The sequence below is a fragment of the Nipponia nippon genome, unplaced genomic scaffold (assembly GCF_047370975.1).
Source record: "Nipponia nippon isolate SJK-2023a ecotype South Korea unplaced genomic scaffold, ASM4737097v1 scaffold_3, whole genome shotgun sequence".
Classification (NCBI taxonomy): domain Eukaryota; kingdom Metazoa; phylum Chordata; class Aves; order Pelecaniformes; family Threskiornithidae; genus Nipponia; species Nipponia nippon.
The window spans coordinates 82,070,434-82,088,506 of NW_028262347.1; the positions used below are offsets into that span (position 1 = coordinate 82,070,434).

At 40.9% G+C, this 18,073-nt stretch overlaps 1 protein-coding gene across 3 annotated transcripts in view; it reads left to right on the forward strand.

The window, feature by feature from the left end:
* VWF (von Willebrand factor) overlaps positions 1-18,073 on the forward strand; it is a 175,323-nt gene that overhangs the window by 13,009 nt on the left and 144,241 nt on the right. Inside the window, exons 5-6 of one of the 3 annotated variants that reach the window (XM_087766218.1) lie at positions 4,156-4,263; positions 17,992-18,046. In XM_087766218.1, the coding sequence (XP_087622344.1) occupies positions 17,992-18,046 (55 nt within the window). In that variant the 5' untranslated portion in view covers positions 4,156-4,263. Of the gene's footprint in view, positions 1-4,155; positions 4,264-16,294; positions 16,448-17,991; positions 18,047-18,073 lie in introns of those variants that run through there. The other 2 variants (XM_009475359.2, XM_087766219.1) reach the window with 2 other exon arrangements.

Genomic DNA, 18,073 nt, shown 5'->3' on the forward strand with positions numbered 1-18,073 from the left:
CTTGCCAGCCTTCTCTCGTTATTCCCTCTGCCGGTGAACACAGCTGGACCCAGCTTGCGGGGCAGCCAGGGAGCTCGGGGCTGGACTCACTGCGGTGCTGACCACGCTGCCTCCTGCTCTGTCCTCCTGGCTTATTGTGGTAGAAATGGTCTATTTTGAAGGCCAGAAGTAATTGCTAAGCAGCCTCTGTAACAACAGCAGTAGAAGTTTAGATTTATTTCTGCCTCGTGTTGAGCAAAAGCAATCTTAACTGCATTTCTTGCTTTTCAGAAGTTTGCCTTACCTTGTTAGTCCCTGGTCTCTGGAGATTTCTTTAACCACGGTTAGTGCTGAGAACAAGCTATTGCTGCTATTCCTTACCTTTCAGTGAACAATGAGTTTTTAAAAATTACTCTTTTGTACGGATGTGTACGTTTTTTAAAGTAACTTTTCAGGATGGTTGTTTAACCCTGGCTGAAGATTTCAGAGTCTCTGGCTTCTTGGCATTGACTGTGTGGGTCTCGCAGTCCTTTGACTGCTTGCTTGTTCCTTCCCTGTCTCTTAATCTCCTACTCTCCCTCTTCTCACCTAGTGCAACGCCGTTTTCTGTTATTTTCCACATGAGGCATTACAGGATATGCAGATTGGTTAAAATAGTTGGAGAGAGCAAGAATCAGGGGACTGGCCAACCTGGTGCACGAGGTTGTGAAGGACTTCTAGAAAACAGGGCTGAGGACCATCATATTCTCACTGTTGTGCAGTAGCTAACATAAATGCTGGCATTAATTGGGACCCAAATATGCAAAATGACCTTTGTAAATAACTGGTGTGCGTTTGGTAGATCCACAACTGAGGGGCTTTAAGCTTAGACTGTGTGTTTAAAAGGCACAGTGAAATTTTAAGAAAGTGTAAGTCAGCATGAATCTCGGGTGCTTAAAGTCTTCTCTAGCCTTAGCTGGAAGGATTTCAGCCTTCATTATAGAAGGGTGTGAAGCTGTCTTCCATGTTATTGCACTGTATTTTTACCCCTTTCAGTGTACAAAGCTTTGTCTAGACTAGGGTTTATGTCAGTTGTGTGATTAGCTCCTTGATGGCTGTAAACTCTAGCCTAGATATGAATGTGTCTTTCATCATTTGCAAAGGCTTTACCTTCCCTCCATTCCATGGGATTAAACTCGATGAGTTCAGTGCATGTGGTAGAGCTCAGTTTTGATTCCCCGCCCCCCACCCCGGTGTAGTGCTGATGCTATTTGTAATGTAGAGTGGTTGACCTCGTCCCTACTTTGCTAAGTGCTGTACAAATTGAGAATAAGGTGCCAGCTCCAAATAGTTTACAGTGTGTGTAAAAGACGAGACAAAAGTTACCTGTAGACAGGAGGAGCACAGAAAGTAGTGAACCAATATTGGTCAGCATCCTTGTCCATGCCAAGCAGTCCTGCAGCCACGCCACCATCAAGGTCCTGTTCTGCTTCTTATGGGCACCTGATAAGGTGGTGGTCTGTAGCAAATCAGCCTGCCACCACACTTTTTAATCTTTACCAGGATAAATGATGTGTGTAGTATGCGCATTCTTTTATGCCACTGAACTGCTCAGCTCCTGGACTGTTCAGCAATGACCAGATAAAACCAGACTGCAAACTGTTTTGAGCATTATTCTGCCCAGAACATCCTTGTCAGATTTATCTTCCTGCGTGGCCGAGTGACGTTTCTGGGTAAGTTCACAAGCCTTCCTTTGTCCTCACCGAGAGTCCTTCAAACAGCCTCCTTGTTCTCCTGGTGCCTTACCCGTTAGGCAAATTAATTGATGAGGAGGGGCACTGTGGTACTGTTTGACAGGAGCTCTGGTGCCTAAGTTTTCAGTACAGCTGGTCAGAGGCTTTCCAGCATTGACACTGGAAAATGCTAGTTTACTAGAAAATACGTTGTGCCTGTGATACCTTTGGCTTAGGTATCAGCCTGTCCCCTTGCCCAAATTCCCTTGTTTTTCAGTGCACTGCTTGATTAAGCTGTTGTGGAACATCTAGGAAGCCTCCCAGACTGGGATGAAAACTTCTTGGAAATGAAGAGTTTTCTAAATGGCAAAAACGTTGTTTCCCAGTTATCTCAGTTATCACCAGATCATCGAGTTTTACAGGTCTAACAGGAATTTCCAGGCTTCGAGCTTCTGCGCAGTCCTTTCGATCAGAACACAGGACAGGAACTTTGTAAATCCCATGTCAGATTTTCCAAATGGAACATTAAAAAAATACAGCTATTCATGTATAAATAGTTTTGTGAACAGTGGGAGTAGTGGAGTTAAATTTCCTACAGATCTGGACCCTCTGCCCCTGCATCTCATTCCTGCTGTAATAACCACAGCTTCTCTTCCCCCCTCTCTGACCTCCACATTTTGCCTCTCCTGCTGTCATCTAAGCCACCCCACAGAGCAGGGACTTCCTGCTCCCTCCTATGTTTACAAACTGCCGTCAGGGAAAAAGCGTCTGCTGGTTTATAGTTGAGGCAATGATGGTAACTGCTGAGTGGGTGCTTCAGTTTTTCCTTTTCCAATATTTCTCCCCATCCATGTGAGGCTGCTAATATTCATTAAACACATAGGAATATAATTGGCTTAAAACTGGCCAAAGAATTGAATATATATAAAAATATGTATATAAGTAAAGTTTAAACCAGGCTTAAAGTACATCCCTTTAGGAAATTTTGAATTTTAGTTTCCAGTGCTGTTAATCCCCAGCCATTAACTAGCAGCCAAGAGATTTGGAAGAGCCTGGTCCCATGGGCAGGAGCTCAGCATGCACTTCAGTTCAGTGCCTGAGAACCACCGCTTCAGGACAGAGCCCTTCTGTAGTTTAATGGTAAGACAGAACTTTCTGCATATGAACATGGCATACAGGTTGCTTTTTGTTGCTTAACAAATATGGCAGCTGGATGTTTTTAATTTTAAGTCTCTGAAGAGACTGAGTTTTTGCCCATGCTTGTCATTTTGTACTTACTGATGCTAGTCTGATTCTCACTAGTTCTAGTTATTGGAAATTCAGGCTTTAATGCTTTTCAGCTTTTCTTTGAGGAACACTTTCTTTGGTTTGTCTTCTCTAAAAAGGCCTTTTTGCTATAACTCAAGTTACAAATTTTAGACCATGAAGCTACAAATAGCTAAAAGTAGTGTTAAAATATTTAAAGCTTAATTTACTTGTAAAGCTAGTAAATTCCCAAACCATGCTAAGGTCTACTCAATCATCCGTAAAATGTTTTCAGCAAAACTACCTTGCTCAAGCGTTCCTTCTGTTGTCTCCCTACTGATGCTTTGGGTTTGGACAGAGTTTTTTGTCCTGTATTTGTAGAGTGCTTAACATAATGGGACGTTGGTCTGTGAGTGGTCTCGTAGGTACTACTAGGAAGTCTATAATGGAAGTCTTTTTCTTTCCCCTTTGTAAATAAAACACTTGTTGTGGGATGTGTTTCCACTTCTAATTATATGTAATTGGCTCAGTGCTTTTGAGTCTGGAAGAAAATCATTATGTGCTTATAAGAACTAAGTTTCATGTTGTCTTTTAATGAATGAGATGTGGCTGTGCTCCTGATGTAAAATACACTGTTTTAGATAATTTCGAGGTCTTTTTTTCTTTTTTTTGTTTCCCCAAAGAAATGCCTACACTATAATATGTTTTATAATAGAAAAAAAATGTTTTCAATTTTTTTTTTTTTACTTATCGAGAAGTTATTCCATTTTTGCCATTATCCTGTATAGAGTAATCGATGGTTCTACATGTTAAAGAAGCAATTAATTTATTTGGCTTACAGTGTTAACCAAAGTAGTGAATGTTTACTACTTATAAATGAGGCAAAAAGCTCCCTGAAATCAGTTTTGGCACTTCTGCCATCACTGCAATTGCTATAAAATTATATTTATGCAATTAGTAGTGGCACCTGTTATAATAATACCTTCTGTGTGCCTCTGCCTTCCTGTCTTCCCAAGAGTCTGAAAGTGATGACATGACCTGGGATGTATTTTCTCAAATTGGGGGAAGAAGGAGAGAGAAAAATAAATAGAGTTGTACATGGAATGATTAATGTATGTAGAAGAATGTATGTCACAGCATGTTCATTAAATAGCCTGTATAAAAGTAAAATGACTGAAGGTGCGTTAACTTTTGGAAACCCTTGGCATTCATTTTCCAGCTGAAATTCCAGGGAAGATGATTTCCTCTTTTTGAAAGGTGAAATGGGAAAGAGCGAGAAGGGCATTGCAAGCACCATGGTAATTAACCTGAACACCAAGACCAAAAGGTGGGTGTACTCTTCTCTCAGCCCACTAGGTTCAGAATAAACTTGACTTTTGCCTATTTCGTATGTGCTATAAAATCTGCCCTAGCCTTCCTGAGTTCTCTGTATATCCATGCTTGAATCTCACCTTCCAGAAAGCATGTCAGACTGCTGGGGTCAGTAGCTTGGCATTGCATGTGTGTTTGGACCTGAGTTTTTCCAGAACTGTTTCAACACCAGTAAGTAGGGTGTGGGGCCTGTGCTGTGAATAGGGAAAAACGAAACAGAAGAAGGATGTGAACAAAAGTAAAAAGCAAATAAACAAAAAATACAGATCTATCCATGCTTGCATAAATCCTCAGGCACTGTTCCTTCTAAATACCATGCATTTTTCTGCTAAGCAAGGGAAGGAAAAAAGAATATATTCTGATTACTTTTGTTTGATACAGGAAGTAAGCATAATTTTTAACTGTTTCTTGTTTTTGGAACAATTTATGACCAGTATTATGTCAAGCAATCAAACATAGATAAGCAAGATACAGTCTTTTTTTTGGTTGTTGTTGTTCTAAAGATAAAATCTTTGGGAATGTGCTCGCAAAAAAAAGTGAGCCCAAGGTAGGTCTCAACTTTGAGGCTGTTCAAAAACTAAACTTTTATCAGAATGCAATTTTTGCACAGTTTTTGTCCCACTCCAAATTGAAAAAAAAAATTGGACCGCTTGACCCATGTCTTTCTGTTAAAAGAGAGTGCTCAAGTTAAACTTAGAGGGTATTTTTAATTTGTAATATAATTTCTATAAAATCCCATAATTTTTGGAACAGTCCAGTGGGAGACACTCCCCCCGCATCCCTGCATCTGCATTGTCAACTTGCCTGATGTTATTTTGGAATCTTATAGTATTTGGAGGGTTTTATCTTTTATTTGAATGCCGAATATGGGAATTGGGAGTTTCTGTGACTATCTCAGCTTTGTTTTTCTTCTTGAAGTAAATCTCTAGCCTTCATGTTTGTGAATAAAATCTTGTAAATGCTAATCTTGGATGTTAGAAAAAAATCTAAAGGCATATGAGAAAGAACCAATTAGTATTCTAGAATTTCCTAGTTCTTGTATTAGTCTTGTGATTTTAGGATATGTACTGTATCCCAATATGTGAGCAAAAAACAGGACCTAGAAGCAAATTTCACAATCTATCTGAGCTTCCCCCCACCCCATCCCCCGTGCTTATATTAGATGACTGCAGGATAAAAAGGGTGGTGGTGGGGAATGCGCATAAGACATGGATTTGTTGATCACATAATGGTGCCAATTGTTCCCAGTGAGCAGTGAATGTTTCTGCGACTTAATTGTCCTCTACAATGAGTAACATGCTCTGTTTTGTACTGGGGTAAATCAGCATTTCAGAAAGAGAAACACGTGACTTTGTCTTAACGATCTGCTTATTATTAGAGTTGTTTCTTGCTCAGCTTTAGAAAAATGAGCTAAATAGAAGTCACATCCATACACAACCTTTCTTTTTCAAAAGTGATTAAGAAAATGGAATAAACATTTAAGGTAAAATCCTGGCTCCCCTTGGCACAGTGTAATGAACCTCCATGGGCCAAGACTTCAGTCTTGGGTACTACTCTTCCTAGTGGAGACCTTCAGAAACTTCCTCTTCTTCAATGGGAACTGGCATCTCTATGCAATTTGTTTTAATTCATAGCACTCTTCCCAATCTTTTACAACTGTTTTGTTTGTGTGCAGAACTTTCCTGACACTAGAAAGGGTGTAGTAGCATTTAGTCAGAGAAATTTCCTTTTTGTAGCCCATATTCAAAAGAGAATTAAATTAATGAGACTGAAAGCATGCATAAATATTTTAAGTGAAGGCCAATGTGAATATAGTGATTGAATCTCTGGTAGATATGAAAGTTGAAGTCCCACCAAAGTTGAAATTGATGGAAAAAAATATTTTAATGGATAAGATTCCCCTTGCTGGTTGGTATTTCTGGTGATCTGTACTTTGACAGCACTAATATAACCTGGTTTTGTGTCAAAATAACTTGTTCTAAATGTGAAGAGTTTTCGTTAGGAAAAGATAATGTGATTTTTTTTTTTTTTTCCTTTTCCCATTACTTACAATGGCAGCCAACATCTAGCATTCATCATTTCAGTGACTAGAAAACCTGGAATGATGCAAAAAAACCCCCAGCAACTAAGTGCTCATCCCATTGATTATACATTGCCAAATGATAATCATCCTTCTGAGAAGGTTTGTTTCTGGTAGAGTCTTGATAGCATCTCTCTCTGCCTTATGCTATTTAACATGGTGAGCTGGTAGAAGATGCTGGTGCAGGGAGGGAGGGATGTGGACCAGAAAGGCAATATTGTATTCATAGGGCAGCACGAATTCTGGTCTCTGGGGAGAGTTAGAGATAAGCCATGAAAACCATTTAAAATGGGGAGAAATGTGCTTTAGGGAGGCAATCTGGGAGCTCAGTTGATTTAATAAGTGGATGGTGGAGAACTGGCTTGAACTGACTGTCCAGGCAAGTATGTGGAGAAAATGTGGTAATAGATATTTCTTAAGTTTTCATATAATCCACTGTCTGAAGACTGCATCTGGGCTAGCTGAAACCCGACTTACAGTGTGTATTTTTAACATGATGTGGCATTAATTGTTGGAACAGTTTACCAACAGTTGTATCAAGTTGAAATGTTAAATGAACCCTGGTGGTATTTTAATTCAAAAAAATAATTAATTTAGGACAATCCTACAGGGGTCAGCCTTGAAGACAGAAGCTCCAGCTGACTCTGGATGCTGTCTCAGTTGGGCAGTGGAAAGATTTTTAACAGTTGCGATCCTGGATGGAAACCTGTGCTCTTGCAGGAGCATTTCAGGAAGTCTGTCATTAGTAAACTTCATCATTAGTAAACCTCCTAGGACCTTAGACCAGCCCTGTGCACAGAGCAGAAGGCATTAATTAATTTATCTTTGCTTACATGCTTGTGATGCAAATACAGAAAGTACCATTTCTGTCTTATTACAGAAGGCGAGAGGGATGAAATTGCTTCCTAAACTGTAAAGCAGCAGCACAGTGTCTGTGTTTGCTGCCTTCTGTAAAGGCAAGGCCTCAATCTGCAAAAATAATGACTTATGCTGTTTAAATCTCATCTGGCAAACAATGTCTCTTGTTTCTATTGTCATAACTGCTGAAGTAAGTGGATTTATACCAACAGGCAATTGTTTTTTAGGAATAAAAGCATGGACACTTACAAGACAAGTGATTCAAAATCAAGATATTAGCTGTATAAGAACTAACAAATCAAGACATTAGTTGTAAGAACGCACACACGTGAGAAAGATGGCTTTCCTTTTTTTTTTTCTTTTTTTTTTTTTTTGGCAACTGTCTACCCACCCTAAGAGGATATTTCCCATCTTTTGTCCGTTCCTGTTTGCTTCTGCTCTTTTCTCAGTACATCAATGTTTTCCTGTCAGAACAGATGTAATTGGTGGATATATGCAAGTGGGTGCATATATTGGTGTATATTTGTACACGCACACATTCATGGTGCTTCATCACTTTGGGGTTAACAATAGACTTTGATTCTCCCCTTTCTTGCCTGAATGGAGAGCACAGTGGTGGGGCTATTTTGTCTGATGTCCACTCAAAGCTACATTTCTGTTCTGTTGGCCTCCTCCTGCCTTTGCTCCAGGGTCGTCAATTATGGTTGATTTATTTTATTTTATATTTTATTTTATATTTTATTTTATATTTTATTTTATATTTTATTTTATATTTTATTTTATTTTTAACTGTAAATCTTACAAGCTTACCAAACCTCAGATATTCCAGTTAAAAGAACAACTAAGGACATTTTCCATATAAATTGAGATTTAGAGATCTTGGTGTGTATCTGAGGGTGACTTTGGCTAATTTAGTAACAAATTAATCTACTGTATATATGGTGTTACAAGATGAATTGTTACTGCAACTGTTTTACAGGCTCACAGCCCAGAAGTGTTAGCTACTTGTATTTTTCATGGTTTCATTTAAAGGCATTGTAGCAGCCAGGCATTTGGACAAATTTAACCCCAGAGGAAGGGATTAACTGCTTTTAAAGCATGGGTTTTGAAAACTGGCATGATGTCATGCAGAATTCAGACTCTCATTTTCTCTTATTATCTTAATGGAAAAATTCCCTCGTATTGTATGTATTATTTTTTTTTCCTTCAGCAGCCTAATGGTGATATTGTGGTGGTTGACTGCTTAGAGTCTGATGTCAGTGCTGATGTTAAGGTATGACCAGCATGCTGAAATACTCGCTCTATCTGGAACAGGCTAGATGAATAGAAAGCATCCCATGGGGTAATTGTGGAATTGGTAAAGTGAATAGCACGTATGCATTGAGTACCCTGCTCAGAAAGTCTCGTGCATGTAAATACACTGTGTAAACCAATAAGGCTAGAGTTTTGACTAGTTGGCGGGGGAATAGGAATATGAAAACCACAATTCGAGAGGAGGGGAGGGGGGAAATTATTGAATTGGCCTTGGCTGACTCCCTGTATGCAGGGAATTTCAACCTAGGGGTGGAGGCTTAAGGCATTAACAAGCAAAAGAGAAAGAGCAGTGAGTAATTGCTTCCAAACTCTTACAGGAGGAGACTGAAAACAAGGGATCCCCCTCCTAGGCTGTGCTGCTCTGCTGTAGCAGCATCCCCTTTCTGGGAACACCGAAACTTGTGCTAGTGTCTGAGAAGTACAATCAGGTATATATCCTCAAGGTGGTACATAACTTATATAAGGGACAAATAGACCAGGAGAAAAATAATCTCTCCTCTACCCTTCCTTCAGTTTCTGGTACCTCTTTGTACCATATGCAAATTTATGAGGCTTTCAGCTTTTCAGCTAGCACAGACTAGAGTAGCACTACTGACTTCAGCAGAGCAGTACCAGTTGGCACCAGCTGAAGATATCGTCCTTCAGCTATAGTATTCTTACTTCCTAGAGACATTATAGGGTCACTGTACAGGAGGGGGGATATTTTGCTCTGATGCTGTGCTGCAGATCGCTGGGCTTACAGGATGCAACTTGGCTCGTAAGCCCCCCTGTCAGGCTATGTGGCAGGTTTATAGTCTGGTGTTCTGGCAGCTGCGCCAAAGAGCTTTATACAGAGTAGCACCAAAGAGCTCTGCTTCACTCGCTATGGCCTAGGGTCCTTTAGGCTCAGATGACTCAAAAGATAACCCTGGGGAAGGCTGTGAAATTGGAAATCCCATGAACTTGCCACCAGGAAAAGAGTTCAACTGGTTAATTTGAAGGTTTATCTTTAATAATGCCCTTGTTGGATGGGTTGCATAGTTAGGAGGGAGAGTGCCCAAGTGTTTGTTTTGCCTTGTGAACTTCCCAGCATGTGGAAGGATGTCTGGAGGCTGAGGGGTTACAAATACAAAATATAGGTGGTTGGTGCCTCCTCTTCTCTCTGGGGAACGTCTTTCTTTAAACCATCTGTCATTAACTGTGCCAGGAGAAGGAATTGACCACTGATGACCCCAAAAATGCACTGAAGCCCCTGCAGTTCATACAGGACTAGAACAAATGGCACTGTTTAGTTTTTCAAATAGGCTTTCTGGGTGTTTCAAAGAAATGTATTCTGCTACTTCTTGCTGAAATTTGTTTTATACTTCAGTGTGCAACAAATATAGTCCTGTTTGGGCAGCTGCCACAGGGACAGAGCGTGACTCCGGCTTTCTTGTTGCGATGCAGCTCAGCCATCCGTCTTGCCTTGCTGAGGAGTCCCTGCATGGCACAGAAGTGGCGGAGAGACGATGTGCAGATCCAAGGGCAAGCGGGCACTGCTACTGCCCTTCTCAGGGACATGGGGCAGCCTTCTAGGCAGCCCTGATGAGTATCGCTTACTTCGGGTATTGTACCGAGGTACCAGTGCATGTCGAATTTGCTGTTTTGGCCACTACAGCTGTCCACATGTCCTCCTGTCTCTTGAATATACATAAGTGGCTTACTTTCTCTGCCCTTACTTATGCCCTTAAAATGTGTTAATGAATAATTATGCAGTATAAATCTCATTCAAGGCTTTCTGCATGGGGAAGGTCAATACTCCATTTCAGTACTAGTGTCCTTTGTTCATCTACCTCAGCTCCTTCCTCAGAAGAGTACCGTAGCCTAAGTATTCCAAAGGGAAGGATTCAAATACAGGGTTATGTGGGCTTTGCCAGCTGATATTTTTATGTGTTTGTTTTTTTTTTTTTTTTTTGTGGTGTATTTCCCCCCACCCCCTGCCTCTTGGACATGGAGAAAGTAGGAGGTGATGCAGAAGTAACTTTTCTAAGCCTGTGCCCTGTGTTATTTCTGGCCTGCTGCTCTGAGCTTTCAGGAACTGTCATGGGATGCCCTTATTTTCAGAACTATTTGCAATGATTCTTGCTTTTAGCTTATTTATTGTTGCTTATGCTGAGTTTCACTGTTGGGTCACTAATGGAAAAGTTAATGTGAATGCCTGTTGTGAAAAACCACTGAGACATACCGTCTATCAGTCTGGGATAAGGAAAGCTGTCTGGGTGGTGGCGGTGTTTTTTTGTTTGGATGGTTTTTTGTTTTTTTTTTTTTTTTTTTTACCAAGAAGTAGGATTCTGGTGGCTAACAGCTGTTGCTTAGGAAAAGAGTTATAAGAAATGCAGGGTTCGCAGCCAATAAGGCACCTTGGCTCAGAGAAGCTTCTGGATCATGACCAGTGATGGCCACAGCTCATATCCGACCCAGGTTGTAAATGGGTGCTGCTGGAGACCCCCTTGGGGTGGTCTTCTCAGAGCAGTGGGTCTGTGTTTGCAACCTCTCCTCTTGGGTTGGGATGCTGCCTGAGGAAACTTCCTGGGATTGAGTGCCCTCGCCTCCTTTGGGTGAGTGATGACTTCTGGATGTATTCTTGAGTGAGAATCTCTCCCCAGGTGAGCAATTGCATGTTCTGGGTACTCACGGCGGGGAGAGAGTTTCCCCCCTTGTGAGTGAGTGAGTGTGTGTGCACGCTTTTTTCGTGTGCATTAACGTGTAGTAGCAATACCCCGACTGACACCTCAAACCTGTTCTGTGTTAAATGTTACGGGAGTGTTGATTGATTTCGGTTTACCCCTGTTTCTCATTGGTTTCTGTTGTGTGGTTTTGTGCCATGAACTTGTTTGAGTTTGTCCTTCGTTTTGGTTAGTTTTAGTGTACCTCCGTGACAGGGGTAAAGACTTTATAAGCCACAAGCTCTATCTGATTCATCACTTGATCACTGTGATTTGATCCATCCCTGTGATGGACCAGCCCTTCATTAATTTGTCTGACTCCTTTTTGACACAGTGACCTGTGCTGAGGCCTTCCAGTTATGTGCTTTAAAGACAACTCCCTGAGAATTTAACTGACCGCTCCCAGCCTGTACACTGGGAGAAATGATAGATACTTGTTTACCTTCTCTGTGCCATCTGTGATATGGTAAGTGCTTCTCATGCTTTCCTTTCCTGATTTTCTAAGATTGGAAATTTCATAGAATCATAGAATCGTTAAGGTTGGAAAAGACCCTTAAGATCATTGAGTCCAACTGTTAACCTAGCACTGCCAAGTCCACCACTAAATCATGTCCTCGAGCACCACGTCTACCCTTCTTTTAAATACCTCCAGGGATGCAGACTCAACCACTTCCCTGGGCAGCCTGTTCCAATGCCTGACTACCCTTTCGGTGAAGAAGTTTCTTCTAATATCCAACCTAAACTTCCCCTGGCACAGCCTTTCCTCCCCCTTCCTCCCCTTGCAGAGAAGTTGCTTCCTACCTCTAATCACCATTTTATCTTTTCTTTTTCTGTCCTTAAGAATTTCATTGTTTTTGAGATAGACTGGCTGAGAGCACAAACAATATTAAAGATTAAAGTGTATTTCGTGTTTATGATTGCACAATGATGTTTATGTTAGTGTGTGTCGTGTCGTGTCCCCCCCCTTTTCCTGTAATTCTGTCACTTTTTTGACTACTTCTGAGCAATGAAGCAGCATGGCTTCCCTCCCTATGAGTCTCTGCTTAAGAACTTTCTGCTGATTCACGAGGCATGCCTTCCATTCCAACATTTCCTACATTTCAAAGTACACCATCCTTCATTTGATTTTTGTGTGGCATCTGAGGATGTGGCATTTGGGATTTCAGTTTACTCAAGGTGCTAAGAACACTTTTTAGACCTCAGAAAATCAATCAATGCCTTTGCTTGCAGAAATTAAGTGATGCTTACGGAAACAAACTTTGTCCAGAATAGAGTACTTCAACTCAACTTGCTTACAGCAGGGCCAGAATCAGGCTGAAATCTTTAGATTAGTTGGCTCTATTAAGATCTATGTGTTGACATCCTAGATTGGCTTGTTTTCCTGTTAAAAAACAATTTTAAAGAAAATTTTGTTACTGAACCTCGTTGGTATATTTTCCTTAAGTAAGATGAATTTTTCTTACAGCAGATGCTTGCATCTTTCAAATAGTCTTAAAGTGACATCCTGTGGTGTTTCCACAGCCTAATCTAATTTGCCAGTTCCTAAGTGCAGAATCAAAATTCAGTATTGCTAGGCTTTAGTCTTCCAGTTTGCCTACATCAAGATATTTTGGTTGGTTTTGGTGGTTGTGTTGTTCAGGTTCTGTATGTTTCATCACCGTTCCTGCACTCAGTATCGCAGGTTTCATAATATGGGCTCTTTGCATACGTATCTGTGTAATAAACTCGATGACAAATGTGGCATGCTCTCTAATGCCTCAATACCTATTATCATATAACTATTAGGAAACATTGGACTTGTTGCATGTGACCTAATATTTGAACAAAGCAATGAAAAGCAGTATTATGGATCATTTTTCTCAGAAGTCCTTTGTACTCTCTTCCAGGAACTGGCTCTAAGGGGCTTTCTGGCAACAATGCATAGTCCTTTATATATTTCCTCCTGTGCCTTGGGTGTATTATTTGTAAAATTACATGGCAGATCTACCCAAGCATCACTAAGTTTTCCGGGCTGGCTTCCTTCCCGCTTGCCAGCAGCCCATGGCCTGCCCTGCCGACCCCACAGCACAAACCTTGATGGCTGACACCAGCCTTGACGATGTATTTGTAGCACTGCTCTGCCTCCAGCTGCCATCCTCCCTGGAGAAAGGACACAAGAGCAGTTGGTGAGGAAATGGGGTGGTCAGGCGCTGGAGCAGGCTGCCTGGGGCGGGGTTGGGTCCCTGTCCCTGGAGATATTTGGAGGATGGGGAGATGTGGTGCTTGAGGACGTGGCTTGGCAGTGCTGGGTTAACGGTTGGACTTGATGACTGTAAAGGTCTTTTCCAACCTAAACAATTCTATGATTCTAAGGTACAGTATCAGCCAATAAATGTGCTCTTTAATTACCTTTTTTTTTTTTTTTTTTTTTTTTTGGAGTAAACAGAGCCAGGAAGGAAAAAGGAAATCTGTTTTTTGGGTGTCTAGCTCAATTAATTTTCTTTGTTATGTGCCCCAAGGTCCCTAAGACACTTAAGAGGTGTTGTGACGTCTGGTTTATCTGAACCATCTATTAAACATTGGCTGTGCAACTCACAAAATGTCCCCCGGTGTAGACCAAGGCTTTGATCACATAGGTGACCATGTGTGGACCTCAGAGGCTCAGTCCAAGTTCAGTAACCTGCCTGACTGCAGCCTGCTCCTCTCCGAAGCACCTTTCGATGGGCTCAGACTTCTGTACTGTTTGCTCTCTCCCTCGCTGGCCTTCCAGATAAAGCTTGTCAGGGTGTGAAGGCAGCAGCTCAAAAGCTAATAAAGGAAGACCTCGGCCATCCATCATGGTTGCAGACTAAACAGTCCTGTATTGTTGAAGAACTGGCCCCTTTTTGTAATAGTGATAAAGAAATCACTATGGAACAAACCCAGCAATGTTTCTATTTTTAAGGAATATTTTAAGGGACGCTCACTCCATCTTCTGTATGCACCAAACAAAAAGGCATTAATCAAAGCTACCTGTTAGATTTAGATTTGCAAAAAGAAGTTATAAAATGAAGAGACTTACTTGGGGCTCAGGCACTGAGAAGACAAAAGACCATGGTGATAGATCTTATTTCCCATATCATGAATAATACTGGGATTCCTGTAATGGAAGGTTTGGGAACATCTCTCTGTGATCACTAATGCCCAGGCTCTTGGAGGTATGCAGGGCCTGCTGAGAGTTGGCAGCTGGACCCAAGAGGAGAGAATGATTCCCAGTCAATGCTATTCCTCTGTCTTCATAAAAAACCAGAAGCAGACGTGAGACTAAGAGAAAAATGAGATCTGCCTGTTCTCTCTGCTGTTGCCCCCTTTCTGCTTGTTGTTCAGCTGTAACTTCAGACTTGAAGGCGGTTTCATGTGAAAGGTTTTTTAGCCCTTCTCTATAGAGTCATGTCAGGTTTAGACTGGGTAAAACCCTGGCCTGCAGATTTCAGCAGGGTCAGAGCCTCTGTACTTACTGGTTCCTCTATCTAGAGGTTCCCAGCTTTTGGTGTTACACCCTCTAATGCAAAAATGCCAAAGAAACAGTTTTTAAACCTTTGACTTGCATATTTTTTTCCCATAGATGTTACTCCTTTGCAAATGCAGAGGAGTATTTTGGGCAGAAGCTGGGAGGGATACGTTATTGTCCTCTACCAGCACTTCATTGCAGCAGCAGGATGCTGCTGCAATAGGATTGCCCCATGCTGGAGGGATGTCTGTGGGAGCACAGCAAAGGCCGTTCTTCAGGATCTTCCCAGTTGCTGTGAGGTGTGGACCTTGCATTGCCATGGATGTGATTGGGGCAAACCTTACTGCTGCTGTAGAAAAGGCAGGAGCATCTGCCTGAGAATATCCTGATGGAAAGTGTTCATTTGAAAATCTTGTTCTCTGGCTTTTCACATGGAAACAAACAATTTGGTCTGTGTTTCTTTCTTTCTGTCACTCAGTAGCTGTAGCGCAGTTCTATAGCATTTTAACGTGCAGATGTCATGAAGAGTTCATACAAGACAAATTAAGTATGGCTAACAATTTATTATTTGTATTACTTGTAACTCCTCAACCTAAGCAGGCTCATCACCTAAATTGTCTCAAAAATAATCCATTGCCATTCTGCAAGTATCAACCTAGTCATCTGTAGAAATCGTAAGGGAAATTGCCTGCAGGAAGAAATTATGATATTGCAATGGGGGTGGTGGTGGTGTTAATGTTTTTGGGTTTTTTTCTTTTCTGAGAACCGTGTGCAGGGATTGTACTCACTTCGTTCTCAGAATTGCTTGTGCAGAAGACAGACACGCCTGCTGGGGACTCTCAGGAGGCATATTTTATTGTTTTGCATTGTTTTTCTTGGTTTAAAGTAAGGACCTGATTCTGTGAACGAGTGGCAAAATATGATTTATGGGGAAATGTGTTGCCTCCTAACCCCTTTGTTATTACTAGTAGCTATTGAAAATATGAAGCATGAGGCATTGAAAGTAGACTAAGATGTCATTTGCTCTGCATTTTTTGCTCAGTGCTGAACTTATGCCCATAAAGCTTGTGCCCACCTCTGTAAACAAGTATGTGCGTGATTAACTTGTTACCATGTGTTGTTCCAGAGGGTACCTCTAAAAACATTTGCAAATTCAAGGACCGAATGAATTGATCTTATAGCATGTGACAAAATTCAAATGTGTTTGTACCTGGAGAAGAGAAACAGGTCATTAGTAGCTCTGAATTGTTTTTCCTCTTTCTCCTGTAAAGCAGTTGTTCGCAGGAGAAAATACTACATGGTTCTGTGGTCTTTAAGGCATGGAGCATCCTATTCCTCTTTAACAATAGTCTTTCAAATAAATATGCTGCCTATTGACTCAGCCAGTGAGGTTTGTCACACATACACATGCAAAATATATTTCAAAGACTTATCTGTCATGTAAGTTTTTAAAACTATTTCCCCTCATTGTAACTTTCTGGCAATTAAGGCTACAGATTTACACGATAGCAATTTAATCTATTGTCTTGAGAATCAGACGGATGTGACGTTCAGTTTTTATCTTTCCTTTTAAATGAACAAGAGTTCCTGGCTTGTACAAAAACAAGAAATTTCAGACCAGAGCCATTCCAGTCCTGCCTTCTGAAGGGACACGGGAACAATGGTGGTATAGGCTATAGGTGGCAACTGGAGGAGCTTCTTGTTCATGTGCAAAAGGAATCTCACACAGAAGAAGGTACATTCATTTCTAATTAAACTAGTGATAAAATTATAGAGGGGTATATACTGGCAGATCTCGCTGATTGTATTCCGATTTGTTAGTGGCACCTGCTCCATTAGAATTGGGAGAAACTCCAAGTCTGCAGCTTAAAACAGACTGGGAGGTGGAAGGGGGCTGAAGAGGAGGGTTTTATGCCCTGTCTTTTTTAGTTTACTTGCTTTGTAAAACTGAGAGGTTAACAAACAAAAGCAATATCTGATTTAATCACAATAACACAGTGCATGCACTAAAAATACACTAGCAAGTGTGTAATCTGAGAATAATGCCTATTGTTTTCCTTACCATTATTTTGCAGTTGCACTCCCAGGCAGTTGCCACTTCTTAGCTGTCTTGCAGAAGTAGCAGCCTTATGTCAGATTGGCATTTGCAGCATTATATTAGACTGAGTTTTATAATAGATCTTTCTTTTCCCATCTTTTGTAAATATGGCAAACTCATCATTTATGTGGCTGTGAATTGGACCTACATAATTGACATCAATAAGAAGTGTGTGTCTGTAAACTGAAATCAGAATTTGGTTTTGCAAATGTATTCTAGTCTTTAATTGGAGGGTTCTTTTAGGGAAAGGTGTGTCTCATCTTCTGGCTTTAATGTATTAAAGTATGATATATTTAAGCCTCTCTGGTGGCTTATATGATCACTGAAATTAACTCGCCTAGATGGAGCTCCTTACAGCTTTCATCCATTAATGGCTAATGTCTTGCCATGGAAAGCATCTGTAATTCACCATCTGCATGGCACTCATATCCTATTATTATTTTTCAAGTCCTGGCAGTACAGGAGGTAGTTTATAGACATACGGAGAACAAAGGCTGACGTTTTGGTTATAGAAAGCAGGAGGCAACACTCAAACTGATTTTGGTGAATGGAAGTTTTCACCCTGGATCTGTAATCTCTGCACGATTTCCTCCTTTTACTTCTTGCCTCTTATCTTGAGAATACTATCATCCTGAAATCAGTGGCTTATAAGCATGTGGTTTTAATGGCCAGCCTGCCAGCCAGACCTGTTGGCTGGTGCAAAATTTTGTCTTTCCCCTCATGGATATTTGGGCAGGATGTAAATCTTGTGCAGCAGAGATGACTTCTACTGGGGCCAAGTTGGCTGATCCAGTCTGGTGTGCTTCTTCATGTCAGGGTGTCTGATAAATAATGCTGTGTATTGAAGGGCTTTGTGTGTGCAATGTATTAACTTGGGTAAATCAGAATATATGTGTATGTTGGGTTACGTTTCCTGTGGAGGTAGCCCACATTTTCCTGCAATGAGAAGTGAAAGTGGGAATAAAGAATAGTTAATCATCTCCTAGATTACCTACTTTAAAGAAGCATGGGTGGATAACTGAATTACTGTGAAAGTCTGCATGGATTATGGCTTTCTGAAATGTTGTAGAACCTCAGAAATAAATTTTTATAAATAAAGGACAGAAAATGGTGAGTTGTTGTGAAACAGACTAAACGCCCCAAACTAAGAATGTTCTAATCTCTCTCTTGATTTTTCACAGATGCTCCTCTTAGCAGCGCTGCTAACAAACCTACTGCTGGCCACTGTAATATCAGGTAGCAAAACAAGTTTATTTTCTGATG